This window comes from Aspergillus udagawae (genome assembly GCF_001078395.1).
Source record: "Aspergillus udagawae IFM 46973 DNA, scaffold_8, whole genome shotgun sequence".
Classification (NCBI taxonomy): domain Eukaryota; kingdom Fungi; phylum Ascomycota; class Eurotiomycetes; order Eurotiales; family Aspergillaceae; genus Aspergillus; species Aspergillus udagawae.
The window spans coordinates 1,826,349-1,852,636 of record NW_025091271.1 but is presented as its reverse complement, the minus strand read 5'-3'; the positions used below and the strand labels follow the sequence as shown (position 1 = coordinate 1,852,636).

At 48.0% G+C, this 26,288-nt stretch overlaps 9 protein-coding genes across 9 annotated transcripts; 5 read left to right on the top strand and 4 right to left on the bottom strand.

Annotated features, from left to right (window-relative positions):
* Positions 1 to 1,555: 1,555 nt before the first annotated feature.
* Positions 1,556 to 2,866, top strand: Aud_010113 (uncharacterized protein; the record flags this gene model as incomplete). The annotated part of the gene is made up of 5 exons (XM_043294956.1): positions 1,556 to 1,852; positions 1,926 to 2,103; positions 2,165 to 2,361; positions 2,411 to 2,510; positions 2,565 to 2,866. The coding sequence occupies 5 exons, from the start codon at positions 1,556 to 1,558 to the stop codon at positions 2,864 to 2,866; spliced, it is 1,074 nt and encodes a 357-aa protein (XP_043150891.1).
* Positions 2,867 to 4,366: 1,500 nt separating this feature from the next.
* On the bottom strand, positions 4,367 to 5,671 carry Aud_010112 (putative plasma membrane protein Pth11-like; the record flags this gene model as incomplete). The annotated part of the gene is made up of 5 exons (XM_043294955.1): positions 4,367 to 4,802; positions 4,857 to 5,236; positions 5,284 to 5,351; positions 5,401 to 5,437; positions 5,501 to 5,671. The coding sequence occupies 5 exons, from the start codon at positions 5,669 to 5,671 to the stop codon at positions 4,367 to 4,369; spliced, it is 1,092 nt and encodes a 363-aa protein (XP_043150890.1).
* Positions 5,672 to 6,603: 932 nt separating this feature from the next.
* Aud_010111 (putative transmembrane transporter) lies at positions 6,604 to 8,147 on the top strand (the record flags this gene model as incomplete). The annotated part of the gene is made up of 2 exons (XM_043294954.1): positions 6,604 to 6,952; positions 7,009 to 8,147. 2 exons carry the CDS (start codon positions 6,604 to 6,606, stop codon positions 8,145 to 8,147), a joined length of 1,488 nt encoding a protein of 495 aa, XP_043150889.1.
* Positions 8,148 to 8,333: 186 nt separating this feature from the next.
* Aud_010110 (glycoside hydrolase family 43 protein) lies at positions 8,334 to 10,069 on the bottom strand (the record flags this gene model as incomplete). Its single annotated transcript, XM_043294953.1, has 4 exons — positions 8,334 to 8,878; positions 8,921 to 9,091; positions 9,158 to 9,614; positions 9,671 to 10,069. The coding sequence occupies 4 exons, from the start codon at positions 10,067 to 10,069 to the stop codon at positions 8,334 to 8,336; spliced, it is 1,572 nt and encodes a 523-aa protein (XP_043150888.1).
* A 1,510-nt stretch (positions 10,070 to 11,579) lies between these two features.
* On the top strand, positions 11,580 to 13,813 carry Aud_010109 (fatty-acyl coenzyme A oxidase; the record flags this gene model as incomplete). The annotated part of the gene is made up of 4 exons (XM_043294952.1): positions 11,580 to 11,945; positions 12,002 to 12,375; positions 12,422 to 13,085; positions 13,139 to 13,813. 4 exons carry the CDS (start codon positions 11,580 to 11,582, stop codon positions 13,811 to 13,813), a joined length of 2,079 nt encoding a protein of 692 aa, XP_043150887.1.
* Positions 13,814 to 14,051: 238 nt separating this feature from the next.
* Positions 14,052 to 14,882, top strand: Aud_010108 (class I SAM-dependent methyltransferase; the record flags this gene model as incomplete). The annotated part of the gene is made up of 1 exon (XM_043294951.1): positions 14,052 to 14,882. The coding sequence occupies one exon, from the start codon at positions 14,052 to 14,054 to the stop codon at positions 14,880 to 14,882; it is 831 nt and encodes a 276-aa protein (XP_043150886.1).
* Positions 14,883 to 15,357: 475 nt separating this feature from the next.
* Aud_010107 (uncharacterized protein) lies at positions 15,358 to 16,334 on the bottom strand (the record flags this gene model as incomplete). The annotated part of the gene is made up of 2 exons (XM_043294950.1): positions 15,358 to 15,876; positions 15,933 to 16,334. 2 exons carry the CDS (start codon positions 16,332 to 16,334, stop codon positions 15,358 to 15,360), a joined length of 921 nt encoding a protein of 306 aa, XP_043150885.1.
* A 5,156-nt stretch (positions 16,335 to 21,490) lies between these two features.
* Aud_010106 (uncharacterized protein) lies at positions 21,491 to 24,311 on the bottom strand (the record flags this gene model as incomplete). Its single annotated transcript, XM_043294949.1, has 4 exons — positions 21,491 to 22,710; positions 22,772 to 22,978; positions 23,006 to 23,623; positions 23,672 to 24,311. The coding sequence occupies 4 exons, from the start codon at positions 24,309 to 24,311 to the stop codon at positions 21,491 to 21,493; spliced, it is 2,685 nt and encodes an 894-aa protein (XP_043150884.1).
* A 908-nt stretch (positions 24,312 to 25,219) lies between these two features.
* Positions 25,220 to 25,921, top strand: Aud_010105 (uncharacterized protein; the record flags this gene model as incomplete). The annotated part of the gene is made up of 1 exon (XM_043294948.1): positions 25,220 to 25,921. One exon carries the CDS (start codon positions 25,220 to 25,222, stop codon positions 25,919 to 25,921), a length of 702 nt encoding a protein of 233 aa, XP_043150883.1.
* Between the last annotated feature and the right edge of the window lie 367 nt (positions 25,922 to 26,288).

Genomic DNA, 26,288 nt, shown 5'->3' with positions numbered 1-26,288 from the left:
CCATATATTTGGATGTCACCTTGGTCTCCTGGGGAAATCTGAAAGCAAACATGGTCCTGGGCCGTATAGCATCGAAGCACCACAGCCCATGCCGCGCGCACCAAAGAAATTAAGCCGACAGCTTCAATATCAAGCCACTGGTGCAAGATCTGTTTCTGTTGATTGTCCCATTCTTGAATAATGGATTTCTGTTCTTCTGGGTCATTCGCGGTATTGTGCTGGTTTGGGAGGTTAGAAGATGCCGAAATGGTAGGAAGAATGCACGGGGGAGGCAACGGAGAGGCCTTCATAACTTGCGTATACAGAGCTTAGGACGAACTTATGATGTTGACACTCTGTCTGGATCTTGGACGTGAGAAACGAGTCTATATAGATGGTCGTAGTATCTCCACATGCAAGGAGGCTGCGGTGGTGCATATGCAGACCACACCGCGTTTTGGAGCTCACCAGCTGATCAGAGCTCACTTGTGCAGGCCAATGGTTTCCACACTTTATTCAAAAATATACCCCGAGTTGGGAGCTGTCGGAAGAATGTTGCCATATAACTGATTGGGGGCTCGCGCCTGCAGTATCTGGTTTTGTCTCACCATGAACCATTGTGTATAGTTCTGACGGTATTGGTTGGGGACCGACATGTTACGCTGAAGTGAGAGAACCATGACAGAATGACAGGTGAGAGGAGATGAAACATGCGGACGAAATGGGCTGGATGATGGAAGAATCGTGCCCTGGGATCGCAGCTCGGCGCCTTCAAAGCGAGGCCAAGTCTCTCCTTGCTTTTTCTCTACTGATTCTCATTGGTCGACGATCTCGTGTCCTCGAATCGTCATGGGTTGAAGAAGAACCCCAGCGGTGAGGCCCAACAGATCAACCCGGTCAATCGTTCCTGAGGTCGGAACCGGGAGTATACGTTGACTTTTCAACAAAGGCCGTGTTTCTGTGACCGGCCTACAGGGACAAGGGATGTCTAGAGATCATGGAAGTCCTCTTACATTGTGCCGAGTAGATCAGCCAAACCTGCTGGAACCATAAAGGGAGAAAACTGATGCGAACAGGCCATGACAAAACGACAGACGGTCGTCAGATCATCACTTCGTGTCACCGCCCATCCTCCTTGCAGTCAGGACACTCCTGTACAATCATTGCAATTGATGAGGACGCATATTTTGCTGCTCTCCTTACCGGATGGCGCCATGACTCGTGGATGCATGATCTGAGACATATACTCCATGCCTCAAAAGATCGGCTTTTTGCGAATGACGCAAGGGTCCTTGAAAGGATGCAGACTCAGAGCACCTCTTGGTCATAGGTTTAAGGTCTCGTTGCACAGCATGTCTGATCTTGAGAGGCGTCAACATCCCTATAGTTAGGGCAACGAACCCTGTTCCTCGAAAAATGAAAGTTTTGACAGGGGCAACTGCATCCAGCAGAGGTTCAGGATAAGCGGTGAGAAAGTGGAATGTCAGCGATTTCTGGAGATATCTGATGCACCGATCCCAGGAGCCAGCCGCCTCGCACGCTACTTTGTAAGATATCTTTGAAATTACCGCATATGATGGGGGTACGAAGCCTACGCGCCATTAGATTGGCAAAAGACACCTTTGCATTAAAATCTGACTCGACCGTACTGGTCACCGGTGCCAATGGCTATATTGCGAGCCATGTAGCAAACGAATTGCTCAAGCTGGGGTATCGCGTGAAGGGCACTGTTCGCGAGCCGAAGCCCTGGCTCAATAAAATGTTCAATGATCGCTACGGCCCAAACAGATTTACTTCTGCCGTATTGCACAGCTATGATAATGTTGGCAGAATTTGTGACATGCTGGAAGGGGTAGAAACAATCATACATCTGGTGCGTATAGACTAGGGCTCTTCGATCAGAGATCTTCGTGCACAGCGTCAGTTTCATTAACAGGTGTAAACAGGCCGGGAATATCGTCATCTCCGACAACCCGGAGGTGATTTTGCCTTCAATTAAACTAGTTACAAATGTGCTGGAAGCAGCGGCGACGAAGCCATCCGTCACACGAGTAGTTTTAGCGTCGTCGTCGATGGCAGCCTATACCCCCATTCCCGACCAGGAAGGGGTGATCGTCACGGCAGGTAATTGGCAGATACAAAATTGTTACTTGCAATGAAGTGATTCGAAGTCTGACCGTTCTAGACACCTGGAATGACCGCGCGGTTCGAGAGGCCTGGGATGCCCTTCCAGCCCAGAAATGGACCACACCTGATTCTCAATGGAAAAAGAGGCTCGCCATTTACTCCGCATGCAAAACTGAGATGGAACGACAGGCCTGGAATTGGATCCTACAGAATAAACCATCGTTTGAGTTTAACGCCGTCCTGGCAGCCTTTACGGTTAAGGCTGTGCTCTCCCTGTAACTGGCTGCGTGACTAATTTCAGTAGGTAGGGAGAATCATTCATAGACAAATCGGTGGCTCCACGATGGGCTGGGTCCGCGGCCTCCTGGAAGGAGAAAAGCAGCCATTACTTCTTGTGCCTCCGAGTATGTGTGTATCTGACGACACTTAAGCGTCGTTCCCAGTTAACCATGGCTTAGAATGGTTTGTCGATGTGGAAGATGTGGCCCGCCTATTTACTATTGCCGCCTGCGACTCTACCGTACGAGGACAGCGATTGTTCGCCTTTGCGGAGTCCCACAATTGGGCAGACATTATTCAAATCTTGCGCGCCTGTCAACCCAGCCATCCGCTGATCCCAGATCCGCCAGCAGAAGAAGGCAGGGACTTGGCGAAGATCCTGCCGCGAGAAAGAGCACTGGAGCTGTTGAGGAAATGGTACGGGCAGCGACACTGGACGCCGATCGCAGTCAGCATCAAGAGAGGACTGGAGAGCCAGTGACAAAAGTATGTTCAATAAATGACCAGACACATGGCAGGCGACCTAGAGCTTTAATTTCCCCGAAATGGACTTTCAGTGGTCTGAGATTGAGCTTTTCGCCCTTCCATATACAGCCCTGGACCCTTGCCTGGCTACTTATATTCAGTCCTTAGTGGACTATAACACCGTCTACTGATTGCTAAATACCAATTGGAAGGAGAGTATATACGCGAGGGTTCCAGCAAGAAGAACTTTATGGGGAGATAGCTACCACTCAGTATTGATGAATATACATACCTGATCTTAGATTAGGACTTCTTTCCTCTTACAGAGTGATTTCTAATCATCATGGATCATTATGTTGATATGAATTTAAAATGTGAGATGGCACTCCTCCCTGCATACCTCTCTAGTGAAAGCCCCTAAGAGTTTGTATCGTTTTAACTTATCTTGATCACTTCTTAAGGCACTTACTATCGATACTACCTACATTTAAGGATTTTTAGCTTATTAGTATACATATGCATAGCAGTATAACTTCCACTTCACCTCTAGCCTTCCAACTGACACATCGCGCTGCAAGATAGTCATGTATGAGTCAGGGTTTTTTTGGTCAAACACCTTGCGATATATTCTAAAGCTGGGGTGAAGAGAGTGACTTTTATCTGTGATATAATTTTCAAAAGAAGCTTTCCATAAGCCTATACATCAGTGAGCTAGGGTACCTCGAATGGGAGAGTGTGAAGTGATATTTTATCCTAAATCTCAGGCTCGCACTAATTATGCTAATACTAGTAATATTATTAATCACTGCATTCCAATCAGCATTAAGAATAATATTTCAGGCTTTAGACCTATATGAGTTATTCCAGCCCTATGTAGACAAGCTGGTGCGAGCCTTCCACCTTTAGGGATATTCCATTAAGTAATGCTCATTTAATACTCTTTATAAGGAAGCACCACTGTAAAACTCTAGTAAGATGCTAGTGACCACAGATAGGTTTACTCTCGTTCAATGTTACGGATAGGTTTATAGACACCATGACACGAGTATCCTAGATAATATTAGGATTCCCAAAAGATGGCAAGATTCTCAAGCTCTTTGCAAACAATATCTGTGTTATAAGGCTGATAGAAGGGATGATTCACAATCTTAAGTATACATACTGTCTTATCCTTTACATAGATGACTTTAAAAGCCCCATTAGTGATCTCCAACTCTTCTGATAACTTGAGCGTACATAAATTCAGTATGGATCCTACCACCACATGCCACTAAGCCGTTAACTAGTGTTCTATCAATGTCCATGCGACGAGTAAATGACGACCCAAAAATTCGTCCCAATTTGACAAAATTAGTTCATTGCCAAAGAACTATCGCCTTCGCATCTTGTACTCTGACCTTGCCCTTTGGATAAGTCAACCCCGATTAAATAGATGAAGCATTAACCCGGGTAATGCATATAAATATACTTAGTACTGTCTGCCTAGTGTACCAGTTTACATTCAGGTAAATTGGCGTCAACGCCGATTGGCATACCGCCCCATTTCAATCTCACTATCCATCTTATCATACCGTACCACAACCTGCGTGGTCTTCCTTATGACACACACATCCGGGTTCATCCTCACTTGCCCCTCAGCCGCCGAGACAGTGACGTCCGCTCCGGCCTCATCCAGCACGCTCCAACCCTCGATTTTCTTCGGCGTTGCGTCCACCGGCAGCGAGCGATTTCCGTGCGACGCAGCCCCCGCGGAGCTCTTGTTTAATCTGCTGAAGAGCCGGGGGAAGAAGAAGGAGAGCGGGGGGCGGAGCGCGGGGAGACAGGCGCAGATGATGCCGAGGTTGGATTCGATGACGGTCCACATGGATGAGCCGATGCTGTTCCATGTTGTGTCGAGGTGGTTGGTGGCGACGTTGAGGGTTGTGATGCGCAGGACGGAGGTGATGCAGGTGCTGTTACCGATCAATCAGCTAGCCATTCTTAGATGCACAAAGGAAAGGACTTACAAAAGCCCCACGGCGAAGATGCCGCAGAGGGCGACCTTGGACTTGAGCGGGAGCTGCAGCTTCAAGACGACGGGGATGGGCAGCGCGATCAGGACCAGGTCGGTGAGGATGTTAAAGACCGCGTTGGCGTACCAGAAGGCTGTCATGTTGATGCAGGTGCCGTGGCCGGGGAGGGACTTGTTGAAGGCCCATTGCACGGGGGTGCACTGGAAGATGCTGGAGAAGACGCTGCCGACGGTGAAGGAGACAATGACGGCGATCCAGACCCAGCAGGTCCTGAGAAACCAGCGATGGACAAACAGTCGGATGTACAGGAGGAGAATGCTGATCTTGGTTAAGCCGAGGTTGACCTTGTAGAGGATCTGGGCCACGAAGTAGAGCTGTCGACGTTAGCTTTGTATGCAGGTGTCTGCGCTGGCCGACACACCTTTAATGTTCTGAGAACCAGCTCCTTGGGCATCTCATGCTGATGCTTGCCAAATGCCCATCCGCAGACTATTTCATCAGCTGTGCTGCATCACTGGCAGAGTGCCCATCAACTTACCGATGATCATCTGTATTGAAACCGTCTCTGCAAACGCCTGAGAATGTCCAGGTCAGCCAACGACTGCACAGATAAAACGCTGCATGTTGCTGATACTCACGCAAGAGACCAGAATCGTCCAGTCGTCTGCTCCCACACGGCCAGAAAGGAACCGGCGACCCAGCAGTCTTGAAATCACCACGAGAGGAGTGACAATGGCAAAGACCAGCGATGGGTAGGACAGCCGTGCAGAGCTGTCCGGGTGATCCCCATAGTCGCTAAACAAAGGCATGGCCTGCGGACTGACACATATCGCGCATTTTGCGTCAGGGCCGGAGGGCAGGGAACGGCCTGCACATAAATGCAAAATGCGCAGAAGCAAAGACAGGGATCAGTCAGACCATGTCACAGTGATGGTTTCGTGTCTCGGAGAATTGATATTGAGCCTAGATTGAGCCCAGAAGACAAGGACATGCACAATTTCCATCAACAAGCTGGCTAATACGAGATTGCAGCGGCCAATTAACCACAGCAATTGTCCACCGTCTTATCGTTCTTCACGGATTCGGAAGGATGAACAAACTCGGCGGCATGTGCAGAAGCAAAATTTCCATGTCTCAGCAGCGATGCATGCATGATTAATTGAGGTTGCAGTTCCTGAAATAACCGGAGTGGCATTGCCTAATGATATCGACTTAACCCATGTCGGGTGTAATAAACTAGCATGCACTGTTCATCCGATGGTCCAATCCTTCTCTTAGCCTTGAGTGGACAAGACCACTTTGTTTCACTGTTTAATTTGTCGATACGGGCCACTCCGTCCAACCGAGAGGACTACTAGCCACTAACCACCATCGCCGCCGGCCTAGAAATTTTAGTATGACCCTAATCATGCATCATCCATGCGATTGCGAGACTCGACCAAGGGATCTACTCCCGGCACGACTGATGTTGAGCTCGTAGGCCGCCCCTCTGCAGGGATCGGCGCCGTGAGGGGAGGAATTTTCATCTTTGTTTTCTGCCAGTGTTACATTAATATCTATTTATCTCGAGTCCCCTAGCAGGGGTCATCTCCTTCCCTGCCACATTCCTGTTGAATAGCAGGCTCCGTGGCTGGCCGCGCAATGCTGTGACGTTTAAAATTCTTTTTGACTCTTTTTCTCTTCAGTCCATCTCAAGCATTCGTATTCCAATTCCTCTACAGGAACAGATTGCTTGGTCGCCATGGAAAAACAGCCCAATCATGAGGTCAGCCAGAAGGGCAGTAGCCTAGAAACTGCGGCGCCCGACATCGAGATCAACGAGAAGCGAGAGAAGGCGCTTCTGCGCAAGATCGACCTGCATCTGATGGTGCCCCTCTGGGTCATATTCGTGTTCGGGTTCCTCGATCGAATCAACCTGGGCAATGTGGCGGTCTTGGGGATTCTCAAGGAGTTGAAGATGAACGGCAAGGATATGGCGCTTGCCATGCAGATCTTCTTTGTCCCGTATATCATCGCGGATATCCCGAGTAATATTGTGCTCAAGCGGTTTGCGCCGTCGACCTGGATCAGTGTTTTGACTTTTTTCTGGGGTAAGTATTTGCCCTCTGCTTGCGCTGCTTGATAGTGGACATGTCTAACAACTCAGGTATAACATGCATGTGCCAGGGCCTGGTGAAGAATAAAGCCGGTCTGGTCGCATGTCGCTTCTTCCTGGGTCTCTGCGAAGGAGGCTTCGTCCCCGGCTGCGCATACCTGATGTCCATGTACTATCGGCGACATGAGTTCCAGAAGCGGTTCTCGCTGCTTTGGGTAGCCGGTCTGGTCGCCGGTGCCTTTGGCGGCCTGTTGGCCTACGCCCTCGACCATATGCACGGGCTGGCAGGCTACTCGGGGTGGCGATGGATCTTCATCATTGAAGGTCTGCTGTCGATTGTTGCGGCGTTGCCCGCGAAATTTCTCATCGCCGACTGGCCCGAGCAAGCTCGCTTCCTCAATGCCGAGGAGAGGGATCTGCTCAAGGAACGCAACGCCCGGGACCTAAGCGGGCACGACGGCGCAAGGATGGATCGCCTGGACGGCGCCGCGTGGCGCCGGATCATGTGCGACTGGAAGGTCTACGTCGGCAGTCTGATCTACATCAGCATCACCGTGTCAGGGTACGCAACCGCCCTGTTCATCCCGTCGATCGTAAACTCCCTCGGCTACTCCGGCATCGACAGCCAGATCCACAGTATTCCCGTCTGGGCCGTCGCCGCTGTCGTGACCGTGATCGTCTCATACCTGACGGACCGCATGCGGCATCGCTACGGCTTCATCATGTTCGGCGTCCTCTTCGCCAGCATCGGGTATATCATCCTGCTCTGCCAGGGTCCTCTCCCGCAATTCGGGGGCCTCAACAAGCATGTGCGCTATATGGCGGTCTTCTTCGTGACCACGGGCTGCTATATCGTCCAGCCAGTGGCGATCGTCTGGATGGCGAACAACCTGGGCGGACACTACAAGCGCGCCATTGGCCTGGCCATTCAGATTGGATTTGGCAATATTGGAGGTATCATCGCGAGCAACATCTTCAATAAGGATGGAGCACCGCGGTATCTCGTCGGGTATGGTGTGTCTCTCGCAATGATGGTGCTTTGCGGGATAATGAGTACGGTGTTTGCTGTGGGGGTCGTGCTGGAGAATAAGAAACGGGACGAAGGCAAACGGGACTATCGGTTGAATTTGGATCCAAGTGTGCTGGACAATATGGGGGATGATGACCCGCGATTCCGCTTCTGTCTTTGATTAGGCATTGAGGAGACGGGGCATAGCAGTTCCAACTACATACATCGAGATCATTATATAGATTAACAGATATCTGTCAACCACCTGACCGAATTTGCTAACAGCAGGGTAGTCTAGAATTTTCATTAGACTACCTTGACAGACAGATCCAGCACAGTAGAAAAGAGCTTCATGATGTACAGAGCATCACCGAAACTCAGCATAATGAAAATCAGCTGGAGTCAGACACTTTTGCAACTCGCCATAACTGTATAGCCCCAGCATCATACCCGTAAACGGCGCCCCGACAGGGGGTGGTCTAGTCATGATGCTATTGGCAACCTCGCCAATCCACTGCGTCGGAGATTGGCCTGCCTCGCTGACCTCCTTGAATCCGAACCGATACCTGTCTCCGCATTCGATCAGGAAGATGATATCGGAGCTGGGGCCCACCTCCCGGTCAATGATCTCGCCTTCCGCCGGTCGAAAGCGTACGATGCGTTTTCCTTCGGTGGATAGCCGGATGCCGATCGAGCTGTTGGTGAAGTAGTTCCAGTAGGCTACCGTGCCGGCTTCCACGTGAACAGAAGAGGGTTGGAAGGACAGTCGTGTCTCCCAAGTGCAGTGACGCGATGATTGCTTCCTGAAGAAGAGAGTAGGGCATGCTGGTGAGGATAGGTTGTATGGGCCGCCGTGCAGGCGCAGATGGTTAGGCCGCTCCGTAAGCGAATAGTCGATTTTCACCGGCGTGTCTGTCTCGTCAGCAGAGCTCAACTATGGTAGGACTGCCGTACTCTTTCTATACCAGCCCAGCTGTAGCTTGGGACTGATGAAGTCATCCCTCCACGCCACCGGCGGGTCATACTCATACAGGCCTGGTCCAGACTTGAGAGTAATCTTCTGGCCGCCATTAATGACCGGCCAATCGTCCTTCCACTCCATAGGAACAAGGAACGTCTCCCGACCTGCCCCGTCAGCATATCATCACCTACCCTCAGCGGTAAATGCGGGCGACGGTGAATGCTACCTACCAAAAACCGACTCCTCCCACTTCCCATCCTTCCACACCGGCCTGACCCCCAGAAACACAGCCCACCAGTTCCCCTCCGCGTCCTCGACCAGATCCGCATGCCCGGTATTCTGCACCTCGTCGTCTACCCCATTCCGCCAGAGCGGATTACACGGCCCAACCTCCCACGGCCCGAACGGACTGACCTCACTCCGACAAACCCACTCGCAGTGCCCGCTCTCGGTGCCCCCCTCCGCCGTGAAGAGATAGTAGTACCGTCCCCGCTTGAAGATATGCGAGCCCTCTGCTACCCCCGAGGCCGATTCGCGGATCAGCCTCGGCTCGGAGGTGGAGTTGCCCGTCTCGAGGTCGACGGTTGCGATGTGGATTGCGAAATCCTTGAGGGTGGCGTTGGGGGTGCGGACCAGCTTGCGGTATGTCGATGACAGGTACACGGTTCCATCGTCATCCCAGAAGAGCTAATCCTCAGTGTCAGTCTTGGGTTCGTGGTTCATCCGGGTGTGGGTAGGGTTACATCCTGATCGAACCCGACCTGATCAAAATACACGGGGTCAGACCACGAGTCCGAGTCCCAGATGTTCTCTGTCTTGACGTAGAAGCCTCGCGGCCAGACGCGGTCGTCCTGCTGGGGGCGGTACCGCTCGAAGCTGGCGGCGATGATGTAGAAGGTCCCCTTGTGGTAGCGCAGGGTTGTTGCCCAGATCCCGCCGCCTGGCTCGGGGGTGTGGATTTGCAGCTGGCTGGGTTTTGTCAGGGCATGACCGATCAATGACCAGCGGATTAGATCCGTGCTGTGGTAGATTGGTGCGCCAGGGAAGTACTCGAAGGAGGACGTGACGAGGAAGTAGTCGTTGTTGACGCGAATAAAGGAGGGGTCCGGGTTGAAACCGGGGATGATGGGGTTGTTGTACATTCTACTCTACTATAGTGCCTCTTCTGGCTGGCCGTTCATCAGATTGATGGTGACGGTAGATATCTACGATATTGCGGGGGATTGTTATATAGTGGAGGTGATAACTTGATGGTCTCTGGTGATTGGTGGAGAAATCCAGGCCAGAGTCATTCCGTGAGGATCAACTGTCGGATCGGGGCTAAATGCATTTACCCTCATTCACAGACGATTTAACCGCAGGTGTAGATTGATTATATATTTATTCCAGTACTCCCTGTTGATTGATAGGCAAAGTGGTTGCCTTCAGACTTGCGGCTTCACTTCAACTTCAATGCCACGCTAGTGTGTTCATGACCCTAGGCAGCGCATTGAGCTACAATTATGACAGATCCGGAGACAAGCTGGCCGGGAGTCGTAAGAGCCAACAATACGAGAAGCTCAGCAAACTTCTCTGGTGTTTCGCTTGTCAGCATGGGGCCATGGGTGATCAACAAGGGCTACCTATACCGCATCCTCGAACACGAGCAAAGAGCGAGCTGCTTTCAATTGTCGCAATAGGTGTACGTCTTTAGCTCGGGACATTAGCTGTGTATCTCGGGAGTTCAAGATGAGTGAAAGGGGGAATTGTCGTTTTTAGTGATTCTTGTTGTATGATGGTTTGTGGCATGTGATTGTGGATTCCGCTGCTGGATCGCGACTCCACGAAAAGGATCAGGTTCGCTGGACCAAGTGGACAGGAACGTCAACTGAGATCATGTGAATCTAATTGCATGTGCTCCCTGCAATTGCTTGGAATCGTTTAATGAAGTACGGGATAATCTGAATACTGTACCAGGAGAATGGATCGTGGATTATGGACTAGAAATAAGAAATAAGCAGCACAACGCCAAGCTCCTTATTGCCTGAATGATCAGGCATCAGACTGCTCGGGAAGACACGCGTCGCAATGCCGAGTCAACTGGCGACACAACAGAGAAAGTACAAGAGATGATGAATTGAAGCATCTTCATCTCGTCTCATCTCATCTCAGCTTGGCTCATTTTATTGTGTTAAGCCCCTTAATCACCGATGACCGAGCACGATAATAAATGAAATTCAGAGGTGCTCCTCGGTATTGCCGAAGAGGCTTGGGATCCCTGCATACCGATGCAGGGCTGATCTTGCCCATCCTGGTCATTTGATCTGTCTCGGCGCGTCGATTACCTTCAGTTCCGATGACTTTTCTTCATGACCGAAACAACCTTTTTAATCCCCCTTCAAAAATCACGGTATTCGGCCGGAGTACTCCGTCCACTCTGGAACGACTAAAAATCAGGCATTCAGGCCACCACGCCGCCTGAGCCGAGGTTGATTCCCCATCCGGAAACGCCGCCCACAGGCCGAGGTGATTCAACTTCCCCCCCAACCCACTTCCCCGTGGAGAAAAGAAAGTCAGTTATAAGGGTCATTCTCCATTTCTTTCATCTATCTACTGCTTTGTTTCGTCCAGTCTACTCCTTCCCCAGATTGTCCCGTATACTACTCATTCACAATGCCTTCTCCTCCTCCCGAATGGGTCAAGGCGCTCACGCCTTCGAGCCCACAGGGCACCGACCTGCTCAAGCAGGAGCGTGCCCAGTCCAACGTCGAAGTCGACAAGCTCGCAGAGTTCCTACATACCAAAGCCTTTCTGGAGAAGCAGCAGCGCTTCCTGGAGCTTCTCTCGTCCGAGAAGGTCTTCGACAAGTCTCAGATGCACGCCCAGGGTCGTACCGAGCGGATCCAGCGGGCATTGGCCAAGGGTAAGCGACTGCAGCAGTTGAAGGAGAAATACAACTGGTCGACAGAGGATTTCCACTTTGCCAGTGAGATGATTGGAGAGCCGACTCCTTATGGCCTCCATGCCAGCATGTTCTTGGTACATAACCTTCCGCGCGATTACAGCAGGCCGGTGCTAATGATGTTGTCTTGCAGGTGACTCTCCGCGAACAAAGCACCCCCGAACAGAAGAAGCTCTTCCTCGAACCCGCCGAGAAGTATCAGATCATCGGTTGCTACGCACAAACAGAGTTGGGACACGGATCGAACGTCCGTGGTTTGGAGACCACCGCTACGTGGAATCCCGAGGACAAGACTTTTACCATCCACTCGCCCTCTCTGACGGCGTCCAAGTGGTGGATCGGATCCCTTGGACGTACCGCCAACTATGCGGTGGTGATGGCGCAGTTGTTCATTGCTGGCAAGAACTACGGTCCTCACCCCTTCGTCGTCCAGATCCGCGATCTCGAGACACATCAGCCACTGGAGAATGTTTACGTGGGTGACATTGGACCCAAGTTTGGTTACAAGTGAGCATCACCCCCTCAGTAATCCGGTTCCGACTGACCTGTAAAGCACTATGGACAATGGTTTCCTTCTCTTCAACAACTTCAAGATCCCTCACGTCAACATGCTTGCCCGCTTCTCCCGCGTAGACAAGGAGACGAATAAGTATATGCGCCCCGCCTCGCCGTCTCTGGTGTTTGGCACCATGACTTGGGTGCGCTCCAACATCGTCCTGCAGGCCGGTACCGTGCTGGCCCGCGGTGTCACCATCGCCACTCGCTACTGTGCGGTCCGCCGACAGTTCCAGGACCGCGACGCCAAGGCGGACGCGGGCGAGACCCAGGTGCTCAACTACAAGATGGTGCAGATTCGTCTGCTGCCTCTGTTGGCGGCGATGTATGCCCTGCACTTTACCGGCCGGGGCATGATGCGTCTGTACGAGGAGAACCAGAACAAGCGCGCCGCCGCCGAGGCCGGACAGGACAAGCGCGGGGCGGCCCCCGAGGCCCTCCGTGCCGGGTCGGATCTGCTGGCAGACCTGCACGCTACTTCTTGCGGTCTGAAGGCGCTGGCTAGTACCACCGCCGGAGAAGGGCTGGAGATCTGCCGTCGCGCCTGCGGTGGTCACGGATACAGCAGCTACAGCGGTATCGGACCATACTATTCCGACTATCTTCCGACCCTGACCTGGGAGGGTGACAACTACATGCTCACCCAGCAGGTTGCCCGCTACGTAAGTTTCTTTGTGTGTTTTTTTTTTGTCAGACAATGCTAATGCTAGGGTAGCTCCTCAAATCCGCTCGTGCGGTGCTTGCCGGCAAGGGAAGCGGCAACGACACCAGCCAGATCCTCCAGGCGTACCTTGCGCGTCGCGACAAGGGTGCCTCGTTCGACATCCTCGAGGTGGACAGCGACATTGTGGCGGCGTTCGCCTGGCGCACAGCACACCTCACCTTTGAGGCTCTCAAGCACCGCGATCTCGAGAAGCGGTCATGGAACAGCTTGTTGGTCGACTTTTGGCGTCTGTCCACGGCCCACTCCCAGTACCTGGTGGTCAAGAACTTCTACGAGGCGGTATCGTCGCCCGATCTGGCCGCCAAGCTGGGCCCGGAGACGACCAAGATCATGCACAACCTGTTCCGGCTGTACGCTCTGCACACGCTGGAGCGCGAGGCGGCCGAGTTCTTCTCATCTGGCGCCGTAACCGTCCGCCAGATCACGCTCACCCAGACCAACGCGGTCATGAAGCTGCTGGACGAGATCCGACCCCATGCGGTGCGCCTGGTGGATGCTTGGAAGATCCCTGACTGGCAGCTGGACAGCAGTCTGGGCCGCTATGACGGTGACGTATACCCTGATCTGTTCAATCGGGCCAGCCAGAACCCTCTCAACGATCTGGTGTTTGACCCTTATCCGTGGAACGAAGCGGTGCTGAAGAACGCACCCAAGAGCAAGCTTTAATTTTCCTACTTTGTATATATCCAGCTGTATATGATAGAGATAGAGCAATAGATGAGATGACTCATTCGTCCTCATTCGTCCTCAGACACGAAGTATAAAGTACAATCTACATGACCTCTCCGATGTCGGAGCGCTTGCAAACATCCCCGCAGTATAAGATCTCCAACACCCTCACAAGTTACAACCATATGATCATATCCATCACCAATCTATACCACATTTATATCTTCAATTCAATATGACTACAAAAGAATCAGCAACCTACACCCACGGCCACCATCCGTCGGTCCTCCGCTCCCACACGTGGCGCACGGCCGCCAACTCCGCCGCCTACCTCCTCCCCCACCTCCGCCCCGACATGCACATCCTGGACGTCGGCTGCGGCCCGGGAACCATAACCGTCGATCTCGCCCGGCTCATTCCACAAGGCCACATAACCGGTCTCGAACTGGCCCCGGCAGTCCTCGACCAAGCCCGCGCCCTCGCTGCCTCCAACTCCTTAACAAACATTACCTTCCAGTCTGGCGACGCCAACGCCCTCCCCTTTGACGAGGGCACTTTTGACGTGGTCGTCTGCCACCAGGTCCTGCAGCATGTGCGCGACCCGGTCCATATCCTCCGGGAGATGCGCCGCGTCGCAAAACAAGGCGGGCTGGTTGCCGCCCGGGAATCGGATTACGCGGGCTTCGTGTGGTACCCGGCCTCACCCGGGCTGGACGTCTGGCGGGAGACGTACCTGAAGGTGACACGGGCGAACGGCGGGGAGCCGAATGCGGGGCGGATGGTGCATGCCTGGGCTCGTGCGGCGGGGTTTGCCCGCGAAGAAATCAAGTGTAGTTCGAGTAATTGGTGTTATAGTACCCCCGAGGAAGTGGACTGGTGGAGTGGGCTTTGGGCGGAGAGGACGGTGGCGTCGGAGTTTGGCAGGACAGCGAGAGAGAATGCGGGCGTTGAGGGGGAGGAGTTGGAGGGGATTGCGAGGGCGTGGAGGGCGTGGGGGGGTGAGGAGGATGCGTGGTTTTCTGTGCTTTCGGGGGAGGTTATTTGTGTCAAGGGGGGAAGCTGGTAGACTGATCTTGTGATAATGGCTTGCTGCCTTTACAGTTGTATACAGATTCACTCACAGACCATCACAGGGTGGTCCGGGGTTATCAAGGTCTATTCCTAACATCATATACAACAGTAACATCCCCGCTTTATCTCATAAGTCATAACCTTATAGGCTCGCCTGGGTTGGTGATTGGTTAGGATTTACTAGTTCCTTTAGTGAAAGGTGACCATGCTTCAGTAGAGTCAGAACGAAAAGAAAATATCAAACCATTTTCCCGTGTTCTTTCATTAGATAAGCCGAATAACCTGCTTCTCTCGCCTAATCTGATTAAAGTCTTGTTTAGGAAACAAGGTTACAGTTAACATTGTTTGTCTGCGGGTCTGTTGGTTAATTTGTTCAAGCGCGAGCATGAAGACCGTCTCTTTCCGCGACTCACGACCCTGGATCGTTTCGCAATTTCTCTGAATGATCAAGCAGGTATAACGCCCGGTCTTCAAGGTGTTGTTGTGTCTGGACTGTCCTTCCTTAACAGTCCCGATGGAGTCGTCCTGTCCAGGATTGATAACTCGCTGAATGGTTCTGTACGAATGTCGAGATCAACTACCCAGCCCTCAACCACGATCTCATTCTCGTGAGAAGCTAGGAAGTGCAGTTTGAGATCGATGTCGCAGGTGAGGGCGAGACTACCGTTGGCAGTTTTCAACAACTTTTCTGGAAAAACGACTTCCCCTTCCCATCCTGTCCAACTCCAACTCGGGAACTCTGCTCGACGTTTTGGGGTGGCCTTCCTCGAGTGCATCCAAGCCAAGGAAAAGGCGTGACTCCGCAGGGGAAGGCCATGCACGAAGCCTTCTGGAAATAGCTGCCGCTTTAAGAATGTGAGCATGCCTCGGAAGGCGTTGAGAGAGTCGCTTTCGTTGGTCATGTGACGTCTTGTGTAGGTCCTTAACAGGCCACTGTAGAAATCCATGCATACCTCGGAATCTCCATAAAATTGTTGGACTTTCGAGATCTATAAGCCGGCATCAGCGAGGGTTAATGGAAGGACCTTACGGGAGTCACCCTTACAGGATTAGGCGCGTATAGCGTTTGAATCGTGGACTCGAGGGGATGGGTTCCAAGAGAAATGCTGGGAACAGTCGCAACGTCCAATCCTTCTTCAATCCGACCACAGAGACATACGAATGCTACCTGACTTTGAGTGAACACTAGCGATCGTCTAGACAGCATACCTTCTTGTAGCGTCCAAGCACGACGCGACCATATAGCCGCCTGTTCCTCCAGGGCGAAGTGTTGTGGGATAGTGGAGAGAGTGCAATTATTGATATTCTCCTTTACTTGAGTCAAACGTGCAACGGATATGCCGGGTAGGCCAGCGTTCGCATGCTCGCCTGTCAGTGCCATGATGGTAACAGTCGCACAGCCGTAGATGGTCGACATCATGTTGAGCTGTTTCACCTTGTCTTTCATTTGTGATGGTGTTGGATTCGGCGACTGAGGAGGTATATAATATATTAGTTAAGATAATCTATACTATTACTAGCTAGGCTATCTATACTATATACCTTCTTTACTAAGCTACTACATCCCTTCTTTATCTTAGATAGGAGCTTTATAAAATGTATATTTGTTACGACACCAACACAGCCGCATTAGCGCAAGGCGGATGTGACAGGCAGAATCCAAAGGATTATTAATCGCTAATTAATCTTGAAAATGATCACCCAGTGATCCAGGGAAATACTTAATCCAGACAGATTCCTCCTCACAGAAAAACAGTTCAGTTATATACTACTACACCACATGGGTGGCCATCACCCACCAGTCACCCACGTGACTGATCTCTAGTAATGATCGATTGTTATAGAGGACAATTCATATTTGCTAAAAGGATATTAAATACAGCCACCACATCATGTGATGAACTACCATATACCATGGCTTGGCAATGGTAGATGGTATACAACTACCTGTTACGGAACACCTGCAGGCAGCATGGACTGGTTGGACAGGGCTTACGAGAGAAGCGGCGCAGCTTGACGTAAAGCGGCTAGGTCACGTGACCAACGGTCCCAAATGCTAACACAAGGTGACGGTCCCTGGCGGACCGCAATTATGAGAAGGCACCATGGACCTTGGATGGATGGTCTATGATGGGACCTTATGACAGCCTTAAGGTATAGACTGAAAGGGAGGACTATATAAGGATGGTCATTACTACTATATCTAGAGTTCTTATTTAGTTCTTTGTATTTAATATAAGTTATTCACTTAAGTATAAGTTCACTGATCTGATTTGTTAGTTACTCTCTTACTATTAAGTATATGTACTTAATAGGCCTTGCTTCTATCTTTGCTGTTATTGTTCTTGTGCATCTTTGGATTGTCCTTGATCCTGTTTGGATCATTATACTATTGAGCATACCTATACCCTGTTGGTATATTGTTAGGCTACCTGGTCGGTAGGCCTTAGGCAAGTGTCAGATATAGTCTAGGGACCATATCATCCCTAAAGTAGTGACTAGCAGGAACAGCAGGGATGGATCCTAGGGTAGTGATAAATTAAATGCTGTACAGTATAAATCTAGAGTTGCATAACCGAACCGCTAAAATCGAATCCGACCCTCACCGAACTCGCAGCGGTTCGATTCGGTTCCTAGATTGAGAAACCGCACCGGGTTAGGGGCGGGTCAGGGTCGGATCCAGGGGGTCAGCGGTTAAACCGCTAGAAACCGTTTTGCTTAGTAATCACTATTTTCTAGGATTTCTCTAGAAATATTAATATTACTAGGTAGCCTAGTATCTAGTCTATCTAAATATGAAATATCAATTCAGAATATTTAGTGGTTGGTGAGATATAAGGGAATAATCATTTCTGTCATGGGTTGGTATAGAAGTGGTGGTGGTTTATATATATATACACATCAACTGTTGATAATCACTATAGTTAAAGAATGATTTTTAACCACCACCCATTCAACCCTATAGATATTGAATTAATATTTTAGATATATATCAAAATGACTATAATTACCATATATTTCATATTAAAATTATAATTTTATAAAAGCATGTTTAATAGGCCCTTAGTATAGGCCTAAGATAGGAGAAATTGAATTCTAGAAACCATTGAAATTTTTGGTATTGCCTAGGCATACCGCCCACCTAGACAGGCTAGTGACTGCCTATCTAGGCCTAGTAGCGGATTTTGCGGTTAAACTCACACCGAATCGGAACGGGTCAGGGTTGGTTCCGATTTCTAAAATTTGGACTCGAAATCGCAGCGGTTCGGTTCCAACTAGGGTTGGACTCGCCCGAACTCGGACCGAATGCAACTCTATATAAATCACTTTAGGAAGTTTAATCAACTCTTAACATTAAATATTATAGTAAATGACGCGCCACGAACTCCCACCAGCTTAAATATTAGTTGGGCAGGAATACTGCAGTAATAGACTGCTGCACAACCCCAGATCACAGTAGAGGGTCTGATAGGCATAATTAAACAGCTCTAAGAGCATATTCAGCAATTAGAATAATAGAATGAAACCCTGAGTGGATGACTGGCAGTTAAATCTATCAAGATCAGACCACTGGAACTATTTAATGGGAATTAATCTAAATTATGAATGTTTCTTATGTAACTGGATATGTATATCCAGATGAATAGGGAGAAACTTACTAATAAAGTGGATAAGATCCTGTTTATAACTACTTACCTAACTAGACCTGCTTTTGATTAGTTTAAACCCTTTATCAGGGATTATCAAGAACACACTACAGACTTACAGGACAACAAAATATAAGCTATATTTACTAGCTATACTGAATTCAAGAAATGACTTGAAAGAACTTTTGGTGACATTAATAAAGAAAGAAATACTGAGTGACAGCTATAGCAGCTTAGATAAACTAGATCTATTAGGGAATATACATCAAAATTCTAATAGATCATATCCTATCTAAACTAGGATGAGGATATGAACATTACATGCTTTAAAGAAGGACTGAAGCTAGAAATCTAGGAAAAACTAATCTAGATAGAGTAACTAGACACACTTAGCAGAATAATTAAATAAGCAGTTAAGATTAATAATAAATTATAAGACTTCCATATGCGCAGAAGAGATTAAAATAACTAGAATAGATTTAGTAATAAGCGCACCATAAACTATTAACTAAATGATAGGAGATCAGCTTAACTAAGGAGCTAAGGGTATATAGACCCTTATAGACTATAACTAATGGAATTAGATGTAATCTAACTAATAGCACTTTCTAATAAGGAAAGAGAACAGTAATATAAAGAGAAACTATATTTCTAGTATAAGAAGCCAGGGTATATATTAAAGGTCTATAAATAACCCTAGAAGGGTAAATAGGATGGGAAGAAATAACTATAAGCTATAAAGGAGCTTAGCACTATAATTAGCAGAGATGGTTATAACACCACTAGCATCATTAAACCTCAGCAGAGGGAGAGTAATAAATAACTTAGAAGGCTATATAAAGAATATACTGCTCTGAGTGATAAAGAAATTAAAATAGAGCTTAAGAAGGAAGCCTCCACTGATTATAAAAGTATAAATAATAATTAGCCTGCTAAGAACTTAAATATACTTACAGCCACTAATCAGAAGTCACTAATTAGTAATGATAGACCCAGCTCTAATAAATAGGAAGACTTTATGGCTGAAGGCTATATCCAGAGACTAATAACACTAATTAATAAAAGATGTCAGGTTATCAGCCCCAATTTAGAAAATACTAACCATGATGAGCTAGATCAAGAGGATTTTCCCATAATAGATTGGACTACTATTAACTGACCTATTGATCTACTTGATGAAGAGTATAGAACTTAGTAGGTAAGCCTTAATCCTAATAAGGAACAGCCCTATAAGATTCCTAAGACACCCAGATTTGAATCCCTATAAGATGATGATGAAGCAGACTAATATGCCATATAGCTACAGAAGCTAGATAGAGCATAGTTAGCAGAATTAGAAGTATATTAACTGAATGCAAGAATCCTCAAAAAAGTTAAATAAGGAGTGAGAGGATGCATACATTAAAATTTAGAATATTAGACTTAAGTTAAATCTTAGGAATAACATATGACACACTATAGTAAATATATCTTTAAGAAGCAGTTTAATTAAAGTTACTATATTATTATAGATATCTTATCTTACTTAAGAAGTATGACAGTGGAGTCTATCAGAGTAAAAGTACAGAAGTAGGATATTAGGAGTAGATAGGGATAACTCTAAGAGAGAGGAAAGAAAGTAGATATAGACTCCTAAAAATAGAGTAGATATAGACTCCTATCACTTAGAGAGGGAGTGGATGTGGACTCTAACTATAGACTCCTAGAGTGGCCATGGACTCTGACTATGGACTCCTAGAATTACAGTCAGCAGACCTTGCGGTCGGCCCTAATTAGTATGGCAACCGTGGACTCCACGCACGATACCGTTGATAGGTTAAGATAAGGTGAGTGCGGTGGCTAGTTAATAGTACTATAAAACTTAAATAATTTCTTAACTATAATAGTTTAATATAGATTACTTTACTATTTCTTACAGGATCTTTATGAGATCTATACCATTAGTAATAGTGGATTTTTCTCTATTTTTTGATGTATTTATTATATTAATATCTTTATTCTATGGCTCTCAAGTAGAGATGTAACAGAAATTTAAAAGTAGTTAGCATTATAAAGCACACTAACCACTTTTAAATTTCTATTATATTTCTTTCACAGTAAATAACTCTACCAATATTTAATATTTTTTAATGATATAAACATTATTATATTACTCTCTTTCAGTTCTATCGAATGATATAGGTTTGACTAAGATTGGCCATGGTTGTGGTGTTGACCCGAACCCATGACTCCCTATATAGAAGGGGCCCTGGCATTGGCAACTAGCACAGTTAGATGCACTATACTAAGATGGATTAAGTGATACCTGGATTATCCCTCGCCGTCCAGGCCTGATACTGTTGCCAGAGAGGGGGGTGCCGGACCGCACAGGGACACGCCTGATGGGGACGGGCGGAGCCCGCTCGTAGTGATCATTCCTTAATATCTTAGCAACCACTAGGTATTTTGAATCGATATTTATATCACTAGATAGCCCTGAACCTAGGCTATCTAGTAATATAAAAGTTTATTAGCTAAATCCTAGAAATTAGGTATTAGTAAGCAAGAAATAACCAAACAGTTTTAACCGAACCCAAAATGGTTCCGGGGTATAGAAACTGAACCTGAAGCGATTCCCTAGGCTTACCCCCAAACCCGCACCGCTGCAAGTTCGGTGAGGGTTGGGTTCGATTTTTGCGGTTCGGTTATGCAACTCTAGGCTGCCCTAAGGACTATTATTCCTTTATTATAAGATCTAGGAAGTCCAGGAAGTCTAGGAAGTACAAGCTTAAACGAAGTTATCTTGATTTAAATGCTAATTCTAGGGTTTGTTAATATCCAGGTGGTGGTTAAGAGTAGATTATAATGAGCTGTTTAAGTAGCAGATATATCTGCTTTAATGATCAGCCCATGTATGCTTATCATTGGGCTCTGGAAAGGGCTGAGGCCATGCATCCTGCGTGGCCAAAAGACCTTGTCAGTGATAATACCCTAAATCCAGTGAGCCCCTTGTGGGATAGAGAACCTCCCACTGTGTCCGTGTATCCAATTTGGGCTTGCCAAACCGGGGAAGCTTTATCTCACGGTAACTGACAGCAAAGACTCTCTTTCCAGGAAAGAATAGGGTAGGCTTCTCCTCTGCTAGCTTAGAACCATTTCGGAGGCCAACTCGAGACGAGGGGCCCGCCAGATCACTGCTGAAGCCATGCTTGAGGGTAATCCATTTGGGATTGCACAGGGCAACGTAGCCAGTGACAAAGTAGAGTTTCGTAGTCTGTCGCTGCAAGTACCGTCGCTGCAAGTACCGCCACATTCCTCTCTCGTAGAAAAAGCGCATTGGCAAGTACCCCCATGTTCCTGTCTCGTAGAAAATGTGCATTGGTTCCAGAAGTTCGACCGTCTGTCGATAGTCTGACGTTATCCCAAAGAGAGCTGTTTCATTTGGCTGAGTTTGCACCGCAATACCAAAGTCGGAGTCGGTAGAACGAAGCGTTCTTGGCGTTCTTTGATGGCGCGCGAGATCCGGATCAATTAGGGTCATGGCATCAATATGGGGACTACGAATATCTGCAACAACACTCCCAAGAACAAGATTGTCCACAGGGAGTGGAATGCCAATGAGGGCGTTTAAAAGAGGCAACGAGGGCGAGTAGCTGAGGGTCTGTGGGTGATCCTGCAAGCCTAAGGGAGATGGCTGACCCGTATCGTCCACAGCTGCAGGATGTTCCTCTGCCAGATTGGAGTCATTGGATGGGGCGATGACTCCTTTTTCTTTGCTACTATCCACTACATCAGAGGAACTGCCATGATGTTCATCGCGCGTTGCATGTTTCTTCATGCTGTTAATGGTGTCAATAGGGTTAGAGCTCTCCGCTTCAGCAGTAGCGCCCACATTGCCGGATGACCCGAACCCCGTCTGATGTTGTGATAGCCAGTTCTCTTGTCTTGCTTCGGCATTAATTGTAGCTTCTCCATCGTGCGTTGGCCTTGTTTCTGGACTGGATAGGGATGCACTGTCTACTTGCGGGCTAATCACAGCTTTTGGCAGCACTGGAACGCCTTTAAACAGCTGTGATATACTCCCCATAGTATCAGTTATAGGCAACATATAGGCCCTTTGTAAGGACTTTCGAAAAGCGATTATGGTCCCACAAATTCTTTCATCGAGGTAGACAAACGAACCGGAGTCACCGGAGTCTGATGTGAACTAGTAGTCAGAATGTTGTCCCCACATTACATAAAAGTTCCTGGCTCTTACCAAGGGTCTTATCCATGTCAATGGGCATCAAACTTAAGCTAGTTGAACCATGTTGCAGGATTGATCTGGTGATTCTCAGTCTGCCTTTGGCCTGTCCGCTAAAGCCAGCCCGGACGAGAACACTCCGTGGCTTGAGATCTGCGTCTTGCGCCACCTCTAACTCTGCGTGTTTTACAGCTTCAAGTTTAGCAGCGGCCCGGCTACTCTCTAAGTGAGTTAATTTAAAATGCTCACTCAGTTCAATGAGAGCCCAGTCGGTGTTTGGCATGACATTGCTCAGTTTTCCTTGTTCAAAAGTGTCGTCGAAATGCCCAGAGCTCAGAAGATACGCAACTATGTTGCCCACTGTGAAATACCTCAACGGCCTATCTGTTATAATATGCTCATGTTTTTTCGATTTGGCGTCGATCAGAGGATGAGCAACAGTGAGACCAAATATATGACCTTCCACTGTAACAAATCCTCCGAGCGTACATTTGGCGTAAAAAGCCGACCTATCGGCGGCCTCACCTATGAGAGGTTTCGGAAACACGTATAGGGGTGCAGATAGACATCCATCCCAGTTGTTCTCTTCAATTTTATCGCTCAGTATAGTGGCACACAAATAGCCATCGTCTTCTGTTGCTGGCAAAGTCCCATCTGGGGATGCTGAGGCGGCCGCAAATTTTGTGATATCGTATATGACAACCCATGGCAGACCTGACATCTCGGATGGTTGTAACTTTTGCTTTAGAGATTCCCTTACATCTCTCTTTCTAATATTGCTGGCACAGGAAATGACAATATGAGGTACAATGCGATTGTCTGGTGTGCGAATCATTTCAAGCTCCTGTAATGTGGCTTTTTCATCCTCTGTGCAATCTGTATCAATATTACAGATTAATTTTTCTAACCACCCACTAACCTTGGTGTTAAAATTTGTATAGTCTGTGAGTGGCACATTAACATTAGTGATGATTTGCACACCATCAATTTTAGTGCTTCTGTGTTCCTCAGAGTTTTCGCCGCTACCATTCCGGTGGCGCAATCGCTTCCACAAGGAAGAAGGGAAAAAGCCATTTGCGAGCCTAATTGAAAGGGGCACTTTCTGTATGTGTGATCTTTCCACGTCGGGCTCTCCGGTGGCAGGATGAGGCCTTGAGATCCCTGAGTGATTATAATCCCTGCGAGTTGGCACTGGTTCCGGTGAGCCCATCTGTATAATTTCTCTAGCTTCTGGTGTATCGGGTGATCCTAGAGCTGGACCGGATGGTAATACCGGATCAGCTATGGTTGTACGATGCAAAGCATTATCCGGACCATCCACTTCCCCATTGACAGGGACATTGCGATCGGGGTTGACCGGGCTTGAAGCTTCCACGTCTGTTGTTGGTAGACGACGGACTGTCGAGACGTCCGGTCTCTCGCTTGCAGCCACTCCATTATTTCCATTGCTTTGTGCGATATGTCTGACAGCTTCTAGCGCCGATGGCGCACTTGGAGGTTGACCTTCTGGCCTGCTGCAATTGCTGGGAGCTCGGATAAAAACCTCTTCAGCCATAGTGGATTTTGCAAGATAGATGTAAGTTTCATAGGAAATATACATCTAGATGAGTGGCCAATTTCGCAGCGGAGTGCAGCTCCAGTTCGTAAGCTTTAGCTTTTTCGAAGTTAATAGTGCTGTAGTCCTTGTCTCATAATGAGAGAAAGCGATGGCCCGAGGGTAACTCTTGGGCGTAGTGCTGTCAAAGAATTGAAAGTAACCTTGGGCCAATACAATTCAATAAAACTCTGGTTCTAAAGTACAGTGCAAGGAAAGAAAGTCCCGAGGATAATTTACGTCTACAACCGTTCCCATCAAGGACTACTTATGGTAGCTCTCAAGAGTAAGACCCTCCTTTACATATATGGATCAAGGCTAATAATATGATGTAACCATTGCATACACTTCTTCAAAAAGTACGGTAGTTATAGAGGTCTTGATGTAAAAGATGTTCAGATGGGATGGTCAAGATCCTCCTAATGTAGAATCCATGGATCAAGTTTACTGTGATGTAACTATTACACACGCCTCTTCACTAGATATGGTAGCTCTAAAGCCTAAGCCCCCAAAAAGTCGCCCCCACGTAATATCTAAAACCTTTTTAATGTAGCATTTAGGGATCAAAATTGGTTACATGATAGACCTAAACTTAAGTTTATGTTTGTGCTGATCTGTGTGTTTAAAAGTTACCATGGTTGAAATTGTTGGGCGGGGTTCACATTGTACGATTTTACCAGAGAGTTGCACAAAATATAGTTGATAAAAGATGGATATGATCTATGGTGGCGTACACAAGCATAAATACTGCTGGTGATCTCCTTTGTGAAATCTATACCATTGTGCTGGGTAATGTTGCAGGCAGCATGTTTTCATCCCCAGTACATGAAGGTGGTCCGCGCTTCGCTGAAAGATACCTCCCTGATAAGATGGAGCAGACAGTTACAGAGGCTGCAAATGATGAGCTTAATATCATCAAATGCCTCTTCAATGACGCTGTAACCGAACAAGATCTCCCGGCTTATAAAAATTATCTTGAATTGTTTCAGAAGGAGATAAATCGCTTGAAGAACGACTCTCGTGGCACCACCAGTCCAGACAGGAACCGAAGGAACAAAAGGGATTTTGCAGCAAAAGATTACAAAGATATACTGACTATGATGGGCGTACTTGCCAATTCAAACCTCAATTGCCGCGCTCAAGTCAGAGAAAAGCTACGCAAGACGGGCTTTGAGGACTATGATGATGGCCCCCTGGACAGTTCTATTGATATGACACTCCGGCTCTGGCTCATGCTGAACGTACGTTCAAAGGATACGACTATAAAGGCTGACACCGTCGCATTGCAATGGAATGATGATGATACACTTTCTCAGTTCATCGTTCATCACTTCCCTAGAGCTGGGGAGCCGATGACCTCGAACACATTGCATCGAGTAGATGCCGACTTCAATGCCTCAAGTCTGCAACTTTATCGCAACGTTAGAATTAAATGGACCCAGAGCCTTGAGGATCATTTACGCCTCAAGTATAGGAGGAAAACAAAGGAAGTAGAGCTAAGAGTTTTCCCATTTAAGAGGATATTGGTAGATTACCTGAAATCTGGGTACGTCACTGCCCCAGTTGCGTAGCACACTTCTCTTACTGACGATGCGCAGCAAAACTGCTTATTCAAAGGACTTGCTAAGGGAGACAATTTGGACTCTTGACTTGCTATTCCCATTAGGTGACGATGAGACGACGAGTTTCCTAATCAAAGAGGAGAAGAAAAATAATATCCATGATGTGCTGTTCCCGGAGACCGCCCCACCTGGATTTTATAGATACCATTATTGGAGAGCACGACTAGTTGAGCTTCATGATGAGTTTCATGCAGCACCCCGTGGTTTATGGGCGGCACTGAGAGACGCACGAAATCCAATTGCCTGGTGGACATTTTGGCTTGCATTCCTCATTTCAGTCATGACTATTATTATTGGTGTGGCTAGTTGTGTGCTG